The sequence below is a fragment of the Pan paniscus genome, chromosome 14, assembly GCF_029289425.2.
Source record: "Pan paniscus chromosome 14, NHGRI_mPanPan1-v2.0_pri, whole genome shotgun sequence".
Taxonomy (NCBI): Eukaryota; Metazoa; Chordata; class Mammalia; order Primates; family Hominidae; genus Pan; species Pan paniscus.
The window spans coordinates 40,069,573-40,089,656 of NC_073263.2; the positions used below are offsets into that span (position 1 = coordinate 40,069,573).

General features: G+C 43.1%; 1 protein-coding gene across 1 annotated transcript in view; it reads right to left on the minus strand.

Annotated features, from left to right (window-relative positions):
* Positions 1–1,527: 1,527 nt before the first annotated feature.
* Positions 1,528–20,084, minus strand: part of FOXO1 (forkhead box O1) — a 118,149-nt gene continuing 99,592 nt past the window's right edge. Inside the window, exons 2-3 of the mRNA XM_024925280.5 lie at positions 12,892–14,243; positions 1,528–12,417 (exon numbers count right to left, since the gene is read on the minus strand). Coding sequence (XP_024781048.3) covers positions 12,906–14,243 — 1,338 coding nt within the window. The 3' untranslated portion in view covers positions 1,528–12,417; positions 12,892–12,905. The remainder of the gene's footprint in view (positions 12,418–12,891; positions 14,244–20,084) is intronic.

The following is a 20,084-nucleotide window of genomic DNA, read 5'->3' on the forward strand; positions in this document are numbered from 1 at the left end:
GATCCTTGTGCTGGCAAGACCAGAGGAGAGGCCAAACCAGGCCCAGATGCGCAAGCTCCTGGAGCAGGAGGCCAGGCTGTCCAACTCACTTATGCAGCACCCACAGTAGGTTAGGCAGGGAAAAGCCTCTGATGAATGATGGGATTTTCAGTTTCATGGCCTGCTATCAGCCCAGTATTTATTTGATCCAAGGAGCCTATTTTTACAGAATACTTCATGACATCTTTCTGCTAACCCACACTACACACTAAAGAGCAGCAAAAGACTGCAAGCCTCATGAGGAAAGACAGCGCGTCTGTCCCGATCACCACATAGGATGTCCCCAGCATCTTGCATAGGGCCTGCTACACAGCGGATACTCAGTAGGTAAATGTAATTATTGAATGAATGAATGGCAGAAAATATTACAGCATTTCTGTAGTCTAAGAGCAGTTCTCAAATTTCAGTGTTCATAAAAATCACCCGGAATAATTAAAATACAGATTTCTCCACCATCACAACCCGATCCAAGATTCTGTTTCTGCTTCTCAGAGGTTCTGGAATTTGCATTTTTTACAAATCTTTCCAAGTAATTCTGTTGCCAACGGTTAGTAGCTCACATTTTGAGAAAGTCTTATCTCTGAAGTTCCCTTACAACAGGTTCCCTCAGGGTCTTGGGTAACTAAACTCCCCCCGCCCAGGGGACTCACTTTTCACTTCTGCATGGTCCACAGCGAATAGGTTTGCTCTACTCTTTTAAATTCAAGGAGAGGCTGAGGAATTAGCGTTGGCAGAGGTGGCTGGTATCCTTGGATGGAAGGTATTATAAATGCAAAGCGCTATTAAAATCACAAAACCTTTTGAATAAAAAGCCTTTCTTAATAATCCATCCACTTTTCGTAATCATAGTTTTTCTTCTACAAGTCTTAGAAGTACCCTGGAAAAAAAAATCAGCTTATTTTGCAGAGAAACAACGAATTCCAACACTTGCTTTATGCTGGTCAATGTCCAGCCTTGCTGCTTCCAAACATTTCATATATGGGGCCTCTATTCTCTATAGTCTACAAGATGACAGGCGCCTCCCTGTCAGGGGTAAGCCTGCAGCTCTCTTTCTGGATGACACATTGGAGGCAGTGGGAAGCTTGGTTTCAGAATGCTTACTAAGGTCAAAGCAGCACCTTTGGGAGCTGATTCAAATGTCTTCTAATCCCAGAGGGGCCATTATTGTCCGTAACGAACACGGAACTTTCATTCATACAATTCATAGCAGTCTCCCCAACACTCAGATCCAGCAGGGGGGATCATGGCTGAGTTTTGAGCCAACTCTTTGAGCAAGGAAAGGTAACTCAAACGCTGGAAGTATTACATGATAGAATGCCCAGGCCTGGAAACATTCCAAAGTCTTTTTTTAGTTATCCAGAAATGACAAAGGAAATTATTTACTCCAGAAAGGTTTGCAGATTGGTGTGGCTGAGGGATCCAAGAAAGCATTTTTCCTATGTCTTCCTCCCTCTCCCTACTCCTGCCAGTAACCAAGTGACAACAATATTGCTAGTCATCTATTTTTTTAATCATGTGATTTTCTTACAAAAGACAAGGACAATTGCTCAGATTGTTGTTTCCAAAAAAAAGGCACATGATGGTTAGATGAGATTCCATACAGCTGTTAAATGCTTCCAGCCAGTCCTATCCAGGATTTTGAAAATTATAGCCATGTTTTTAATGGAATAACAATTATTGAAGACAGAAAAATGGAGTCAGAGGGGAACTAGAAACTTACAGATAATATTGATTTAAAAAATATAGCTCATAGGGCTCTAAGAACTTTTGAGTCTCAGAAGATGTGTTTACAAGTACACATGAAGTTTTCTATTCAGGTTTTTTGGGAGGTTTTTTGTTTGTTTTTGTTTTTGTTTTGAGATGGAGTCTCGCTCTGATGCTGAGGCTGGAGTGCAGTGGTGCGATCTCAGCTCACTACAACCTCTGCCTCCCGAGTTCAAGCAATTCTCCTGCTTCAGCCTCCCGAGTAGCTAGGATTATAGGCATGCACCACCGCGCCTGGCTAATTTTCATATTTTTGGTAGAGACGGGGTTTTGCCGTGTTGGCCAGGCTGGTCTGGAACTCCTGACCTCAAGTGATCTGCCTGCCTCTGCCTCCCAAAGTGCTGGGACTACAGGCGTGAGCCACTGTGCCCAACCAATTCAGGGTATGTTTTATCACGACTTCCAATTATTTCTAAACAGAATTGCTTGACCTCAGGAGGTCCTCCTTTTCACCAAGACATTGTTTTGGTAGGTGTAGGGAAATAAAACAGGAAAAACTTTTCTGTCTTGCAAAGGAGAATTAATTATTTTCCTTTCAAAATAATATTTAATTCTAAAATATTTCAAAAATATTTGAATATTTCAAGTGTTTCAAATTAAATTTTTTTTAAAAGTCAGAACATGAAATCCACATATTTTATCCAATCCCATTAGGCTGGGGAGAGATGGAGACACACCCCCATCACACAACCGAGGCAAAAACTACAAATAACACTGCGGTGTCCTTCTCAGATGAGGTGGCTTGAAAACAAATCACATATCTATTTAATTAAGGGTGGCCAGTTGTCTTGTTAAAAAATGAACGAACAAACTCAGAGACTATAACTGTCCCAAGATGAGCACATCCTAGCTGTGTCTATAGACATGCAACACTTTCTGGGGGAAAGTAGATAAACTGGCATTTCAGTCTTGTTAATGGCAATTTTGGAAGTAGGAGCTAAGTGAAAGGGCTGACCCTGTCCCTGGAGCCCAGAGAAAAATCTATATGTAAAGAAAGGATTCTGCAGCCCTGGAGATGGCTGGCTGGAGGGCAGGCCAATGATCCCTTTTAGACATTTCATCATTGCCCATACCTTTCTCTCTTGCCATTGTACTTGCCTCGGTTGAAGTAATAGCAGCTCCAGACTTGTCAAAATACTTGGGGGTTCTTGGTCTGCTTTTAATTTGGTGGAATGTTGGCAGATGTGGGCTGGCTCACCAAAGAAGAATGTCTTTGGCTGTGTCCAGTGGTCAACTGCACTGGCCAGTTGCTTCAGGCTCAGTGGAAGGCTGTTGATGACCCAAAGACAGGCAGGCCTGGCTCCAAACTTCTTGTTAGGATGGCTACAGGGCTGCCTCAGGAGAATTGTTAGTATTTAGCCAGGGCTAAACACAGCCACAAGGCTATATTTCGGAAAGGAGTCTTAAATGCTTCCAGTTCACCAGTGTAACTACTCTGACACTAGGGGTTGGGGTGGACTTTAATGATAGGGGAAGGCTTTGAGCTGGACTTTGATAAGGAAGGGAGGAGAAAGACATTCCAGATAAACAGACATTCTGGATAAACAGACCTTCCAGCATGCAAAAAGGCTGGAAGCATAAAAGGGAATGGAGTGTGACTGGTGCATATGGTGGAGATGCAAAGGCAAAGGTTGGTTGGGAAGGACCTTGCATGCTGTCTGAGTACCTTCAGGCTGCTATAATAAAATACCATAATCCAGGTGGCTTAGAAACCACAGAAATTTATTTCCCTGTTTTAGAGGCTGGGAAATCCAAGACCAAGGCCTCTCCCTTTCCTGGTTCACAGATGGCACTTTCTAGGAAGAGGTACCTAGAGCTAGGTACCTCTTTTGGGTTTCTTTTGTGAGGGCACTAATCCTATTCATGAGGGCTCCACTCTCATGACCGAATTACCTCCCAAAGGCCCCACCTCCTAACCCCATCACCACAGGGGTCAGGATTTCAACATTTGCAACATTTAAATGGGGCGGTGGAGGTACACAAACATTCAGATGGTAGTATGTGTCATAGATTCAAGTTTATGCTGAGACACCAGGCTAACATTCCTTCAGAAGAATAACCCTCCAGCCTGTGAAAGATTCTTCCAGGGGGCCTCTGAGTCCTCTCACCCACTGGGTGCTCTTGGTATGTCCATTGTGAGATGAGGGTTCCAGGGAGTAATTAAAAAGCAGTCATTTGTTAATAGGGTGAACATATAATTAATCACCCAAACCTGAACACTTTGAGTAACAAGAGGAACTTAACCATAACTGTGCTGGGACAACATCTTTACCTAAGCAAATCAGAACATTTGATTGCTCTCATTTTGTGAGCCCTTTCTATATGCCAAGCACTACCATAGGGGGTTAACTCAGGTTATTTAATTTCCACAGTAACCCCAGTATGCAGGTATAATTCCTCCCATCAAAAATGAGTCTAAAAAGCAGAACTGGCATCCTTTGCATTCCTTTTCCAGTTCCAGAATCTTCCTCTTGTACCCTCATGTTAAAAGCTGTATCCATGCTTACAGCATCAGCCTAACCTTCTGTGTGCCCTTCCCAGTCACTGACATCTAGCAGCTACTGGCTCTGCATTTCTCCCCCAAATTAAAGGCACTGGCACTTAAATGTGACTCCTCTCCGCCCCAAGTCCCTTGGTTAGCTCTGAAATCTAATTTGCATGCTACATTCAATCTTGAGGCCCTATCATCCCCTAACCTCTTCTACTCTAGGGCCCTGGACTTCACAGCTTCTCAGACACCTGCTGCCATGACCTCACCCCAGACCCTCCCTCAACCTCCTATTCTATCTTTCCCTTACTCCCATTCTGCCTGTTACTGTCACCAAAATCATTAGTCCTTTAATGCCTTCATACACCCAGTTGGTGATGTGTTGGCCAATGTTTAACAACCTGCTCTGTGGGGAAATAACGTCTGCCTGTATTTACGTACATAAATTAAGAATTTACTGATATAAAAGATGAGTAACAATTTACAAATAATAAAACATACAATACTCTCTACTGTAAATTATATTAGGTCAATTGATTCTCACAGAATTCATTGATTTTTATGGTCAACTTTTATCCGTAGCCAACATATGGTGGCGATCCAACCAGGACTTGACAAATGGACTTGCATCCCAATCCATTTTTTTTCTCAGATTAGGGGACTTTCTCAATCAACTGATGTGATTTAACTGTTAAACCATTTCTCACTCTCACCCAAATTATATTAGTGAAGCTGAAACTCTGCTTAGCGTCAGCACAGCAGCAGTGTAACAGTGAAACAGCACAAGAGCTAACATAACTAACTCCATTTTGGTTTAAGTGGCCCTTACCCATTTCTGCACATAGGCAAGGATAATTTTAGAGTACTATTAATATGCAAAAACAGCAATCATGTAGTTTTAAAAACTAACTCTGGGATTAAAGGAGAAGTATGTAAACAACTATGTTTTTGTTAAAGATTTATAGGAGCGTTGTGACCTGACCAAGGACAAAGAAGTTCCTTGAACGCTTGCTGGCACCCAGATGTCGGTGGTTATCTGTTACCTCTTGATCTCAATCCCCTCCCCTTCCTTCTGCCCTTAACATAAAAAGAGCCTAAAATTTGTACTGAAGATGGTACTTTAGAAGGCTAGTTCCCCATCTTCTCGGTTTGCTGGCTTTCCAATTAATCCTGCTTTTCCTCCCACCAACACTTGTCTCTCGAATCTGGCTTTCAAGCAGTGAGCAGACACACCTGGGGTCAGTTATGGTAGCACACCATTACACAGCATCCTCACCATGCAACACAGTCGCTGCCAACAACCTCGATGGTGGACAAGACTAACATGAATACAATAATTACAAAGTGAAGAGTTTTGAGGACTATCTTTGTTTTTAAATATAATAGTTTATCTGACTTGTTGATAATGAAGGTATTTAAAATTGGCTCACAAAACTTCTGCAAGTTTAACCATTCATTTTTGTGGACCAGGTGACTGGGCTGCAACACACACTACTGTGGCCCCATCGACCTCAGGCTTTTCCTCTCCTCTCCTCTCTCCCTATCTTACAGATGGAGTCCCACAGAGTCTATTCTAGACTGAGATGAGGTCAAGGTCAAGAAAGCTTAAATGTCTGTAAATTTCCTTAGTACGGGTCCATGTTGGGGAACTTCTTGGGGAATAAATATCAATACTAGTTTTTATTGGGCAGATATAGGTTTACAGTTTGACTACTGATAATACTTTAGAGTTGCTGAAGAAAAACAGGCCTACTCACTCTTGGAAATGGCCCTGTAAACTGTCTACACTCTCCTGCTTAAGAAACGAAACACAGCAAAGATGAAAGCAGAAAAACACTGGCGGCCGGGCACGGAGGCTCATGCCTGTAATCCCAGCACTTTGGGAGGCCAAGGCAGGCAGATCACTTGGGAGGCCAAGGCAGGCAGGAGTTTGAGACCATCCTGGCCAACATGGTGAAACACCATCACTACTAAAAATACAAAAATTAGCCAGACGTGGTGGTGCATGCCTGTAGTCCCAGCTACTCGGGAGGCTGGAGCATGACAATCAACCAAACCATGGAGGTGGAGGTTGCAGTGAGTGGAGATTGCACCACTGCATTCCAGCCCGGGTGACAGAGTGAGACTTTGTCTCAAACAAAACAAAACAAAACAAACAAAAAACAGAAAAACATTGGGGATGAACCAAATAGTTCTCTCACTTATCCTGCAGGGAGATGCTGTCAGAAGCCCCACTACGGAAACATCCCAAGGCCTACTATTACCTAAGGTGACACCACTCAGCTGTGCAGGCTTTCTCCCTGACACAGGAAACCATTCGCAGACATTACCTCATCGCTCTAATCTCCTATCAAACCTGTGAGGCAGGTAACAGAAGGTATCCTCAATTTACCTGTGGGGAAATTGCTGCCCAAGCATCAGAGCTTCCCACTCTGCAAACACTGCAAGTGTCCCTGACACCAGCACAGACTAAGAAGTGGGCATCTCTGGCTTATTCTGGGACCAAGTGCTAAACTGCAAATGGACCTCCTCTCTATCCCAATTCATCAGGGGAGAAAAATCTGGTTTAAAATGTGAGCCTTATTCTAAGCAGCTGTCTCATCTAAGGTCATCCGACTTGGGCAGCAATTTTAGTACAAGCCAAGTATGTTTGCAGAAACTCTAGCAACTATAAGAACACAGCAGGGCTCCTATGCTGCCATCTGCAATATGTTTTTGTAGGAATTCTTTCCCAAAGTTGCTTGTTTGGGGATTTAAGCTCACAGATGTTAATATGTAAAGGACAAATAACAAGCGACCTTCTTCCTGAAGGATGTAAATCTCTACTTTCCACCAGTGGCTTCCAAGAAAACAAGAGTCACTTTGGGGAGATATGGTGTAAGTAAGGTACTAAAGGCAAGAAATTTCCTTCAGCCTTGGAGTTCGTGGAAATATGGGGGCCAGGGCCTAGGGGTGGAAAAGTGTCCTGCCACCAGTCAAGGAAGAAAAGCTGGCCCCAACTGTTTTACTCTGCTTCTTCTAACAGGTGAATGCCTTCTCAGTACAGAGTTCCCTCCTCTCACAGCCACATCACCAAAGCCAAGCACTTGAACAGAAAGCCCCCTCTCCCCGTTGGCTTCAAAAGCTCTCTAGCTTTCGGATGCCCCCACGACACTCCATAGCTTCCTCCCAAGGCCTACGGCTCCACTTCACGTCTGGTTTCCTGATGTATTACCCACCACCACCCAGGACTACTTGTTCTTCTCCTTTATCCCTGCATATAGTTACCTCCCTTTCCAGTCCACTGGAAATTCCATTTTTTTCTAGTTACTTAAACTAAAAAACACCCCAGAGTCTATGATTTGAAAAGTGGACTTGTACCCCAATCCGCTTTTTCCCAATAATTTTCTCAATAAATGTAACGGGTGTAATTTAAGTGTTAAACTATTTCTCACCAAAGCAACTTTTATACCAAAACAACAAACTGTAATAAGGAAACCTACCAGGAATATACCTTCATACACCTGGGCCCAGAATGAGCACCACTAGATGATACAAGGTTTGATGTGTACGTGATGATGTCTGCTTCAGAGACTGCCACTTTTAAACATGGTATATCCAGCGGAACAGCCCTCCACCTACCTTACCTAACCCACCAACCAGTGTAGTGTCATTGGTATAGGTCACCTGAAACATGGAGAAACAATAGCCAAGGCAAAGGTCTTCCAGTGTGGCCGATTCACAGATCAAGAAACAAGCCTAGGTATACATCCTGATTCTACTATCTGCTCTGGTCACATCAAGGGCCTAGATAACTGTCCAAGGAAGGAAGCCTGTCCGGCTACAAAGTCTAACACTGAGCTCCTCCTATGAGGTCTCCCAGGGAAACCTTCCTGCTATATGTTGCTTATCAATTAATGTAAAACTTGGAAACTGGCCTCAAGTAATGACATTGGATGTGCAGTTTTGTACATATGTGCAGAGTTATGAAAGGCTAGCTGGTTAGAGTTCCAGGGTATAAGCAAGGGGTTTTTCCTCATTTGGACTACATCTACAGTTTTCACACTGAACTGTGCATGAGCCCCAGGGGATGGGGGTAGATACTTTCATCTCTTCTATACACTGGGCTTCTGGCTATCACGTCTTTTAAAGAAAGGGTTTCCACTTCCAAAAGTGGGTAAATTTTAAAATACTCTGAAAGTGGGATGGACCCTCAGTGTCTACACAGATAAACAGAATAATCTTTTTCCTTGCTTCTCCAGCTCATTCACTTGTCTGGTCAGAAAGTCAGAAGTTAGGAGAAAGTGGGCTTCACAATGATTTTAAAATGCATCTTAACCATCTTAATCTAATCCTGGCTCATTCCTCAGACATCTTCTGAAAAGAGCAAACATAAACTTCCCACCTACAGCCACTTAAAGGAGGGCTGATCCTCCCCCTTCAGCAAGGTGTGCAGTAGTGACTGGAGGAGGACTTATGACCTTAGCCATGGGGTTCTGCCACTCCATCCACCGCATCTGCTCTGTGACCTCCTAGCCAGACCCTCCTAACTTGCCCTCAAGGTGTTTTTATCTTTAGCAGAGTCTGTTCTAACATAAGACTTAATATGCCTAGTAATTACTGAACCGGATGTACTTTCAGACATTCCAAAGATGAAGTATTCCAGGATTGTTATCAAGGATTGTACTTGTTCTCCATCTCAGGGGACTATGGTTTGGTCCCAGAGGGGCTGTTCCCCTTTTCCTCCAAAGGAAATACCAGATTTGAACCAATGACAACATTGTGGCTGACAAGACTTAAGTATTTAATAGCTTCACAAAAAAATTCCTAATAAAGAGCTTATTCTGCATAATTAGAAAAGAAAGACACCAAGCCATTTAAACATAATGTATGTACATTTATGGCTTTATACAATTATAGCAAAGATTGTTCTTGTGTCTGTAAGTACATCAACATCATCAGGCACTTCTCAGAGTATCGGAACAAGAACGTGGAATCTGCACTGTTACTAAACTCGGGTAGCGAAATGCAGGAGGCATGACTACGTCCTGATGGGACTTACATGGCCACCCCTGGCCACACTGCCAGGCTGTGCCCACCTCAAGGAGAGGCCAACTGTAATGCCAGGCTGGTCTGTTCGCATAAACCACAATACATTTTTTTAAATGAATGATTATTCCCAAACTAAAACCAGAAAAGAAACTTCTCTTTTAAAATTAGTTATAAATTAAGAACTCTTAGGAGCTTGAATGTAAGAATTTTAAGTTGGGGCTGGGGTTATTGGTAGCATATATCCAGCAGTTGAACAAGTCCAATTTGTATATCGTTGGAGAATGATTTCCATTTTAAGCGTCCTTATCCTCTTCTTGGGATGTTCCATTGATTTACTGCTCACTGGGATACATGTGCTCATTTAGACTTTGTCAGTTTGTCAAAGCAGAACTTTCCAAGTAATACATCTATTACCTAAATATATTCCATACGTCTATATTACGGAAACAATACATCTTTATATTTAAAATATCTGAATAGCTCTATAATACAATATGCTTTTAATAACAGTACAAACCAGAGAAAATAAATCAAACAAGGCTGCATAGGTGATATCATTTGCACATTTCACAAAGCAATCATGTACAATAACTGATATATACTCATTACTCCAGAAAGTCAGTATTCTTACAGGAAAAAAACTACCAGAGGCCACATAATGTTTGCTTTCCAGACAGACCAGATGCCTTTCCCTGGACTTCACTGTTCTCAGAGAGCTACCAAGGATTCATGACAGGATTTCAACACACAATGGGGGCTTGGGGGAGGTATAATTACCCAGACTCAGGAGGAAGATACATTTTCCTAAGAGCTACTCTATGAAGTAGTCAGATTTTAACAGTGATTTTGGCTGTAGCTGCCTCTTTAATGAACAAATGGGGGCTCTGAGGTTCCTTGTATTATGATGCAGTAATGGCATGGGAGGAAAGTGACAGTACGTAGTAATAGAAATGAGTACACAAGTACTTTGGCACCAAGTTCAGTTACATACCCGGGAGGCTGTGCTTAGAGGAACTTGGGTTTCTAAAACCAGCTATGTCTTGGACTGCCCCAAAATGAGGATGATAGAGTGGTGGCTGTTCAATGAATCTTCAAAAAAATGATCATCACAGTGGGAAGCTTACAATAGAGCTGGCTTACTGTAGGAAATCTTATCAGGAACACTTGTGTTCTTGTTAAACATTTAGGAAATACCAAGCCAATGAAGATGCAATTAACATACAAGACAAAGCAAGTGTGATGTGGGCTATATACAGAAAAATTAGATCCTTCTCAAGAACACAAGAGGAACAGTGCTGTGCACCTGTTCTCTTCATTGTGATGACTTTGGGCTTTCCACATGACTTAAAAATACTGATGGACTAAATAGGACACAAAGCCAATTAATTTGGTCTGTCAGTTACAGGTAATTGGAAAGTAATAAAACATAATGATAGGAATTACAGTTTAGGTTGCTACAGGCTAAAGAAATTTTCAAATTCTTAAGCCAAGGCTTTTAACATAATCTCAATGCACAACTTACAGCTGGTTTTCAAATAAATCTCCCCAATTTTTAAGTAAGTTCTATTCCATTTGCTACCCATCTGAACTTATGAACACAAATTCTACAAACCACTCAAGTCCCATTTTTAAATTCCCTCCTTCCACTTAAACTTCCACAGTGTGCTAAGTAATCTAATCTGCAGGGCAGAAGGGAGAATGGGATGAAGTATGAGTGTTGACATAATTCCTCAAGGCAGAACTACAAAACCAACCTCTACCTGGACTGAAACAAGAGCAAAGAATTATGAGGGGAAACTTTTGCTAAAGCTCAACTCAAAATGGTGAAGTGGATCAAAATCCCTCGTTTGACAAAGGACCATTGCTTTAGATGCAGATCTCCCTTTTCTGATCTACAAACATTATGAGGCCTCCCAGGACTACAGAGGTCTCTAGAGAAGACTTGATGCTATGCAGTACGCATAGTTCAGTAGAAGCAGATGAAATTTCTTTAAAATACATACATAAAAACATATTAAGTTATCCTAAATAAGAAACGCAAAGTGTCCATAACTATACATCACTTTCCTGCCCAAACAGGGCCTGAAACGTTGAATATGCAAGTACTAATTACAATGATTTAAGATTAGTCAGAAACATCACTAAGTAGCATCCCAAAGTGTACAAACCAGTTAAGCATGTATAAAATTAGTACTAATCCAGTTAGAATACAAAATGAAAATTATGAATGCTGCCCCAAATACCTGTGGTTCCACAAAATTTACAAGCCGACTATGTAACAAAGTAGACTCTAGTTTTAAGAAAACATTATTACAGTTCAATATCTATTCCAAAAATGTTAAGTCCCAACAATAACATCAAAAATCATTTATCTGGAAATTAGAACCATTTAAATGTTTGTACAAATTTGCAAATAACAAAATAAACAAAAAAAAAATAGAAAAGACCTGTACAAAGCTGGCATTTAATCTTTTTTTTCCAAAAGTTTAACAAGTCCATTAATTTAGCAGATTGATAACAGGCTACTTGGTTCTCATGTGAATTCTGTGGCAACGTGAACAGGTCCAAGGCTGTTCAATGGAGATGCAGAATGGAGATTCGGTTCTTTGTGATCTGTCAGTTCCGCAGAAAACAGGTAGTACAAACAAAAGTTTAACTTATCAAGACATGAGACCCATCACAGTATTACAAAAAGAGTATAAACGTTCCTTGGACCAATTGGATATTTAGAAAAACCAAAAACACACACAAATACAATCTGTATCTACTGCTTATATACAAAACTTGAAAGCACACCAGGATCTGAAAATCTTTTCTGCAATTATATGGTGTAGTGAGTTTGGCACTTCATTGTAATGAAATTTCCAATGGCACAGTCCTTATCTACAGCAGCACATAACCTGCACACATTGGGCAAACATCCTGTACAGGAAAAATGTCTTTGCTGCCAAGTCTGACGAAAGGAAAAAAGGAGGGTTTTTTTTTTTGTTTTTTTTTTTAACCAAGAAAACTAAAAGGGAGTTGGTGAAAGACATCTTTGGACTGCTTCTCTCAGTTCCTGCTGTCAGACAATCTGAAGTACTTTTAAGTGTAACCTAGGAAAAAACACATACATACGCACACACACATACACACACAATGAAAATATAGCCAAATTAAAATCAATTCAACTTAACATGTTAAGAGTGACAGACATACTTAGGGGCAAAAAGCTAGAGCTTTCTCAAACAGCTCTAAAATCATTCAATGGGGAAAATTCTACTTTACAAAAAACCCTTCAGCATTTGATTTATATCAAATGTATTCATTTATTGAAGAGCTACTAAAAAGATGCAGCCATCGAACTGTCAAAAAGAAATCTTTAAAGCAGTTAAAGGAAGCCTCCTTCTGTGTAAGCTCAGAAGGAAAACTGTAAGCTGCAAAAAGGACAGAGAATGAATGATAAAAGATCCCTCTCTGCAAGGGGCAGTCAGTTGACATCAAAGATGTGCTAACCATGGCAAGTTACTGTGTTCCTCGCTTTTAAGTTCTATTTTTCAAAAGGTCTTTTGATATTGGGGTGAACTTACCTGCTCACTAACCCTCAGCCTGACACCCAGCTATGTGTCGTTGTCTTGACACTGTGCGGGAAGCTTTGGTTGGGCAACACATTGTCAAAGTTAAAATCCAATGTATCTCCATCCATGAGGTCATTCCGAATGATGGATTCCATGTCACAGTCTAAGCGCTCAATGAACATGCCATCCAAGTCACTTGGGAGCTTCTCCTGGTGGAGAAGGCCCATTCTGCCATAGCCATTGCAGCTGCTCACGGAGGAGTAGCCCCCCAGGGCACTCATCTGCATGGGGTGGGGCAGAGGCACTTGTACAGGTGTCTTCACTTGGGTCAGGCGGTTCATACCCGAGGTGTGGGGCATGGTGCTTACCGTGTGGGGCAGGGGACGCCCGTTAACTGCAGATGTCTGCTGAGCATGTCCAGGGTGGGTATGGGAGCTGGGATTCATCATTTTGTTATGAGATGCCTGGCTGCCATAGGTTGACATGACCGAATTAGGGCCCATCATGACGTTCTGGCCCAGAACCCGGCTGTTGGGCTGGGCTACCCCAGGATCAACTGGTGTCATAATGTCATTATGGGGAGGAGAGTCAGAAGTCAGCAACTCCTTCAAGAGTCCAGGCGCACAGTTATACTGACTCATACCTCCATAACTCGACTTATTGTCCTGAAGTGTTTGTATAGGCATCTGGGGCAAAGGGCTCATGCTGGATTGGCCATATGTATATTTTTGGTAGTTTGGGCTGGGTGAATTCAAACTGGTGTTTGGTGGCGCAAACGAGTAGCACGGCGTCTGCTGCATCATGGTGCCAGGTGAGGACTGGGTCGAAACAGTTAATGATGTTGGTGATGAGAGAAGGTTGAGATTATCCAAAAGATTTTCCATGTTTTCGGGATTGCTTATCTCAGACAGACTGGGTAAAGTAGAGGCCATCTTTGCGGCAGATGGCGGGTACACCATAGAATGCACATCCCCTTCTCCAAGATCATCCTGTTCGGTCATAATGGGTGAGAGTCTCCCACTAATAGTACTAGCATTTGAGCTAGTTCGAGGGCGAAATGTACTCCAGTTATCAAAGTCATCATTGCTGTGAGAGCCAGGGCTTGCAGGCCATTTGGAAAACTGCGATCCAGGGCTGTCCCCAGCACCCTCCTGGCCAGACTGGAGAGATGCTTTCTTCTTGGCAGCTCGGCTTCGGCTCTTAGCAAATTTACTGTTGTTGTCCATGGATGCAGCTCTTCTCCTAGGAGATTTCCCGCTCTTGCCACCCTCTGGATTGAGCATCCACCAAGAACTTTTTCCAGTTCCTTCATTCTGCACACGAATGAACTTGCTGTGTAGGGACAGATTATGACGAATTGAATTCTGTAAGGCAAAACATCTTATTAGAAGTACAATACTTCTCTGCTTGCAAAACTTCCTATTCTACATGTATTACATGGAAAACAAGTAAAAAATCTTAAGAGTGTGTGCTACAGATTTCCATCTGAACAGTCCTAATGGCTCTGAAGCCACTACAAAAGATCTCAAATAGCACAGGAATAAATAGTATCTTATCTTAAAAACAGTATCTGTGGCTGGGTGCGGTGGCTCACGCCTGTAATCCTAGCACTTTGCGAGGCCCAGGCAAGCGGATCATGAGATCAGGAGATCAAGAGCATCCTGGCTAACACAGTGAAACCCCATCTCTACTAAAAATACAAAAAATTAGCCAGGCGTGGTGGTGCAAACCTGTAGTCCCAGCTACTCAGGAGGCTGGGGCAGGAGAATGGCGTGAACCTGGGAGGCGGAGCTTGCAGTGAGGCGAGATCGTGCCACTGCACTCCAGCCTGGGAGACAGAGTGAGACTCGATCTCAAAAAAAAAAAAAAAAAAATTTCTATATCTTAATTTAATGAAGGGACAAAATTTAATAAAAAGTATTGTAAATACCTTCTTTTATACAGCTACATTTTATGGAAAAATCAAAGGAATTGGTTTTAATAACCGCTTAAATTTTGCTTAGCTACAATAGTACTCTGTATCAAAGTGCTATCAAAAACCCCTTCCATTCTACTATCCTTAAAACTACTGCCAATTCTCTTCAGTTTGAACCTGTGCCATTTACATAAAGAAGTTTTATATTACTGGGCCCACATACTTACAGAAACAAAAAAGACAAAAGAATATAGAATATATAGAATAAAGAATATAGGCCAGGCATGGTGGTTCACACCTATAATCCCAGCACTGTAGGAGGCCAAGGCAGGCAGATCACCTGAGGTCAGGAGTTCAAGACCAGCCTAGCCAACATGGTGAAACCCCATCTCTACTAAAAATACAAAAATTAGTCGGGTGTGGTGGCAGGCGCCAGTAATCCCAGCTACTTGGCAGGCTGAGGCAGGAGAAGGAGACTGCGGTGAGCTGAGATCACTCCAGCCTGGGCGACAAGAGTTAAACACTCTGTCGCCAAAAAAAAAAAAAAAAGAATATAGAAATATAGAGCTGATCAAGAATTAAAGGCCCCCAAATTAATAAGACTTGGATTCATTCACACCTTTAAAGCCCATTAAGCAAATACAAGTGAATGTAAGGAAAACAGAGTCATTGCTTTTGTATTTGAGAAAGCTGACCTGCCAAAAGAAATTTTTTTTTAATTCAAGTAGTGCCCCTACCCTCCAGTTCTACCAATGACCAGTAGTATGAGCAGGATGCACCAACTAACTCCATGACACACCTCCAGGTAGCCAGGGGCTACACTGTCCCAACAGACAACCTGGGATGGGAAGAAATGACAGAGGACGCAAAGAGCTCTAACACTCAAGCTACCGCAGCTTCATAACTAATCATGCCATGTTTATCATCCCTAAGCCAACTAGGGAAGAAAAACCAACAATTTTTCTTTTGAGTACTTCCTGGGTGGCTCTGCTACTTACTTACCTAGGTGACCTTGGGAAGCTGCCTAGCCCCTAATGTGTCTTAAGTTTCCTCACCTGTAAAGCAGGGATAAATTACAGAGCCTTATCAGGGTTGTTACATGTACTAAATGAGATACATAAAAATGCTCAGCGGTGCCTGGCATGTAAGCAGTCACCATGAAGGGAATATTAGACCCCAACTTAGAATAGTGGTATCCTGCGCCCCAAAGTCCTGCTTCTCTATTCCTATTCAGTGTGGTATGTATAGGAGCTTAGAAGTAGTACAGATACAAACCCACAACTGCAAATATATGGTGAAAGGGGCCAGAGGTGGTCTCTCCAAGTTTCAGCAGAAACACCAGAGCCAGGCTGCAGATGAGAAAGCCATGGTTTGATTCACCTCCTCTACAACACATGGTAAGATGGCGTTCAGGGGAGTCCGTGGGACACGTGGAAAAGGAGACGAGGGAAATGCTGTGAGCTCCCCAGGAGGAAGGGCCTTGTCTTATAGCTTCTGGCCCCCAGCACAGTACAGGGCACACAGCCACTACACCTTGTTCATTCAGCAGCCTCTTTCCTCAGAGGTCTGCTCCCAAGGAGTGGGATTCTGGGTGCCCTAAGACCCTGGAATGTGCACAGTCTCCCAGCTTTCTTGGCCTCCTCTGCCAACTGGATGCAAGGCTCAGCTGACCATGCCCCCTGCATCTCTGCGGCCCCTCTTCTCAACCACAAAAAGGCTCTGGCTGGATTTGTGGTCACCCAGGGGTGCAGCCACAGCGCCCACATCCTCATGCCATTGACATGGGACGCCCGGGCCCGAGTGCCAACCACTGCGCCTGAGCAGAGCCTCTGCACAGCAGGATGAGGCCTGGCTCCAACACAAACTGGGAGAGAAGTCTTCTCTCATTAAAAGGTGGTAGAAGAGAGAAAATGGAGGGGTCTCACTTTCTAAAGGGAGATGCAAAAGTCAGGGTAAGGCCCAGCAGTCAGGGCTGAGAAATCCACATTTCAAAACGCCCTCTGACTCTCTGTACTGCATTCCGCCTAAAGATTTCAACACAGCAGCTACGTGACAAGCCCTCCTGCCAGAGTATACAGTGAAGTGTGAGAGCGGGGAAGACACCACCGGAGTCCCAGATTCCCGGCTGCAGCGGAGCAGGTGTGTGGTGATGGCAGTGACTGTCTCCTGTTTCCAAGAATCCCCACCTTCCTCCACACCCAAGATCTACCCTCACCTCGAGACATGCTGTGAGGAGGGCCAGGGGCTTAGAGTCGGTACAAGAATCCCTAAAAGAGGCCAGGGAGTACATTTCCCTCCCATCCTATTGCATTCCCCTAAGATCCCCAAATTCCTATGGGAAGGCGCCACACACACACATGTATGCTCACAGAGCCACAGCCTTGTCTGCTGTACCCACCAACCCCAGCCGAACCGAGTTCTTAATTCCTCCTTAAGATCAGCAGGCCCGCACTTGGGGTAGCACTGGAATGCAGCCCTGCAGTCTGACCCTGACATTTTCTATACACTGGAAGTCCAGGCATTTGCACAATATTCCATCATGACAGTTTTGTTCTTTGAACACAATAGACACACAGATAAGCTCCGATGAAATCTCTGGAGGAGAGGAAGCTTGACTCCTGTCCCTGTCACATTTAGTTAATGATAAAGGGGGAAGAAAGATCTTCCCAGATAGAAGCTTCCTGGTTGTTGCATTGACTTGGGGAGAGGGGGTGAAGCTCTCTAACATTCATGATAAGCCTGTCAGATCACTGGCAAGCCCAGCTGGGGGTCATTTTTAAAAAGACTGCAGGAGACATAATAAGGAAATCTTTAAAACATTCAAGAAGCGTTCACTAACTCAGGTGGGACATATACTAATTTAGACTTTAAAAAAAAAAAAGCCACAGCAGTCTCCTACTTATCAAAACATCATATTACATATTTTTCTAAGAGGACATTTCAGGTCGCTCTTTGAGTAACAGAGCTGTCTCCTAACTTTGCCAACAATTAAAATTTTTTCCGAACAGGAAAAGGTTTGCTGTGCAGGACTTGTTACATAAATTCCTGTTTTTCACACAGCCAGCGGGACATTAAAGAAGCTACGGTTTCTAGGGGGTGGGGTTTGAAAAGGTAAATTTTGTAAAAATGTGTTGCTATTAACGACGTTGTGTCTGCACTCCCCTACTGGCCACAGGAGAGGCTGGATGGAAGAGCAGTTCACCAGAAGGACTTCGCAGCAGAGCCGCGTGGGACTGCTGGGCTCTGAAATATTATGCCCTTGAACTCTCAACAAATATTACCTGAGGACAGAGGCAGGATGTCAGGACAGAGGTTCATGCCCTGTCAATCACTTGCCCAAATCCAGCGTTTCTACATGACGGCACTAGAGAAACACAAGCCAGCCAATCTCCTCTCCACTAGCTTGTTTCTCTGCAGCCCCACTCACAAGCCTCTGCACACACCCCATCTGCCATCTGCATGCCTGGCCACCCCAAGCAGTGCAGCATGTGCTTCCTGGGAAGCCTGACCCAATGAGCTCCACAGATGGGGGAGTCGGGGAACCCCGACATGGTATACTTGCTTGTTCAACCTGCTCTGCTGGCTGTTCTATGTTCAGATTCTGAGTTCCTTAAAGAGCAAATGGGCTAAAGCTTGTCTTTAATTTCTAATATCATAGCCTCAATAACTGTTTGTTGCTTGACCCCCAAAAAAATTACAAGGAAGATATGGTGTCTTACACACTACACATCTTTTAACCATCCATTTGAGTACCAATTCATGTCAACTAACATTTACTGGAAACTATTTTGTGGAAGGAGTAGTGAAAGACATGAAGGAATGAGACACAGAACATGCCCTCCAGAAGCTTTTGATCTACCTGGGGAGAAAATAAGTACACGTAAAGAGCCACTTAATAGGACGACACAACCCACAGACTGTCCAGGAACACGGACCTTTTCTCTCCAAAGGCTGCCACCCTGCCCTCCATGCCCCCAGCTTCTGTCTCAGCCCAACTGTCCCCTCCAGAAGCATTTCTTGATGACCTCATCCCATCCTGCAGCTCTAACATGGGACCTTACTTACTCACCCCTCTTTATGATTCCACTATGTCTGATCCCTGGGGCGGTGGGGGGGCATGCCTGACTTCCCACTACACTGTGAGCTGCTCAAGTGAGCACAGGGACCTTTGTCTGTCTTCTTGTACACTGTATCCTCACAGCACCAACACCATATGGGCACTCAAGTATCTGTTGAACAGATTAGTATTTCCTACATTTACAAAGTTGGTGCAAAGATTAAATGAGATAGTATGCGTGGAAAGGCTTACCTTAATCTCTATTAGCTAATGTTACTGTTATCACTACTGGCATAATAGCATCCATAAAATAACATATGTCTGTGTTTTACAGACCTATGTATGACAGCCTCACCTTAGTATCTGAATCAGTTCTGAGGCAATATCTAGTGTCAAGAGAAAAATGAACTGTTTTTCCCAAACCAGTCAATCTTTCCAGTAATTAACATATAAAAAAGCCTCATGTTAAGTGAGAGCAGTGCAGCATGTGGTTATAAAGAAATAAGACTAATGTTTATGACATACATAAACAGAGACCCCTGAGGACACATGCCCTCCCCAGGATGCTCCCAGACCCACTGTCTAAGGCAATCATCAGCCACTGAAATGCAGGATGAAATCTTTACAACTTTCATTGACTTTAATTTTTTTTTTTTTTTTAAAGACAGAGTCTCACTCTGTTGCCCAGGCTGGAGTGCAGTGGCTTGATCTTGGCTCACTGCAACCTCTGCCTCCCAGGTTCAAGTGATTCTCCTGCCTCAGCCTCCTGAGTAGCTGGGATTACAGGCACCTGTCACCACGCCTGGCTAATTATTTGTATTTTTAGTACAGGCGGGGTTTCACCATGTTGGCCAGGCTGGTCTCGAACTCCTGACCTTGTGATCTGCCTGCCTCAGTCTCCACAAAGCACTGGGATTACAGGCGTGAGCCACCGCGCCTGGCCTACTTTAAATTTTTTATCTCATTCTTTTAAAATTCTTATTTGTGAATGTATTATATAATTACACAATATATTTAAAGTGTATAAACAAATACATGTTTTATCAAAAAGGGTATGTGATTTTTTTAATAAAAACCATTTACAGACCACTAGTCAGTCTATCACGGTAGCCTTCTAGGAGCCTGAAGGCCCAATAAAGATGATCAAGTGAACAGAACTAGCTCTAAATCAAGTCTAGGTTGACTTTGCCCCCATCCCTCAAGACTGGGTTGAAAAAAGAGACCTGGTCCCAC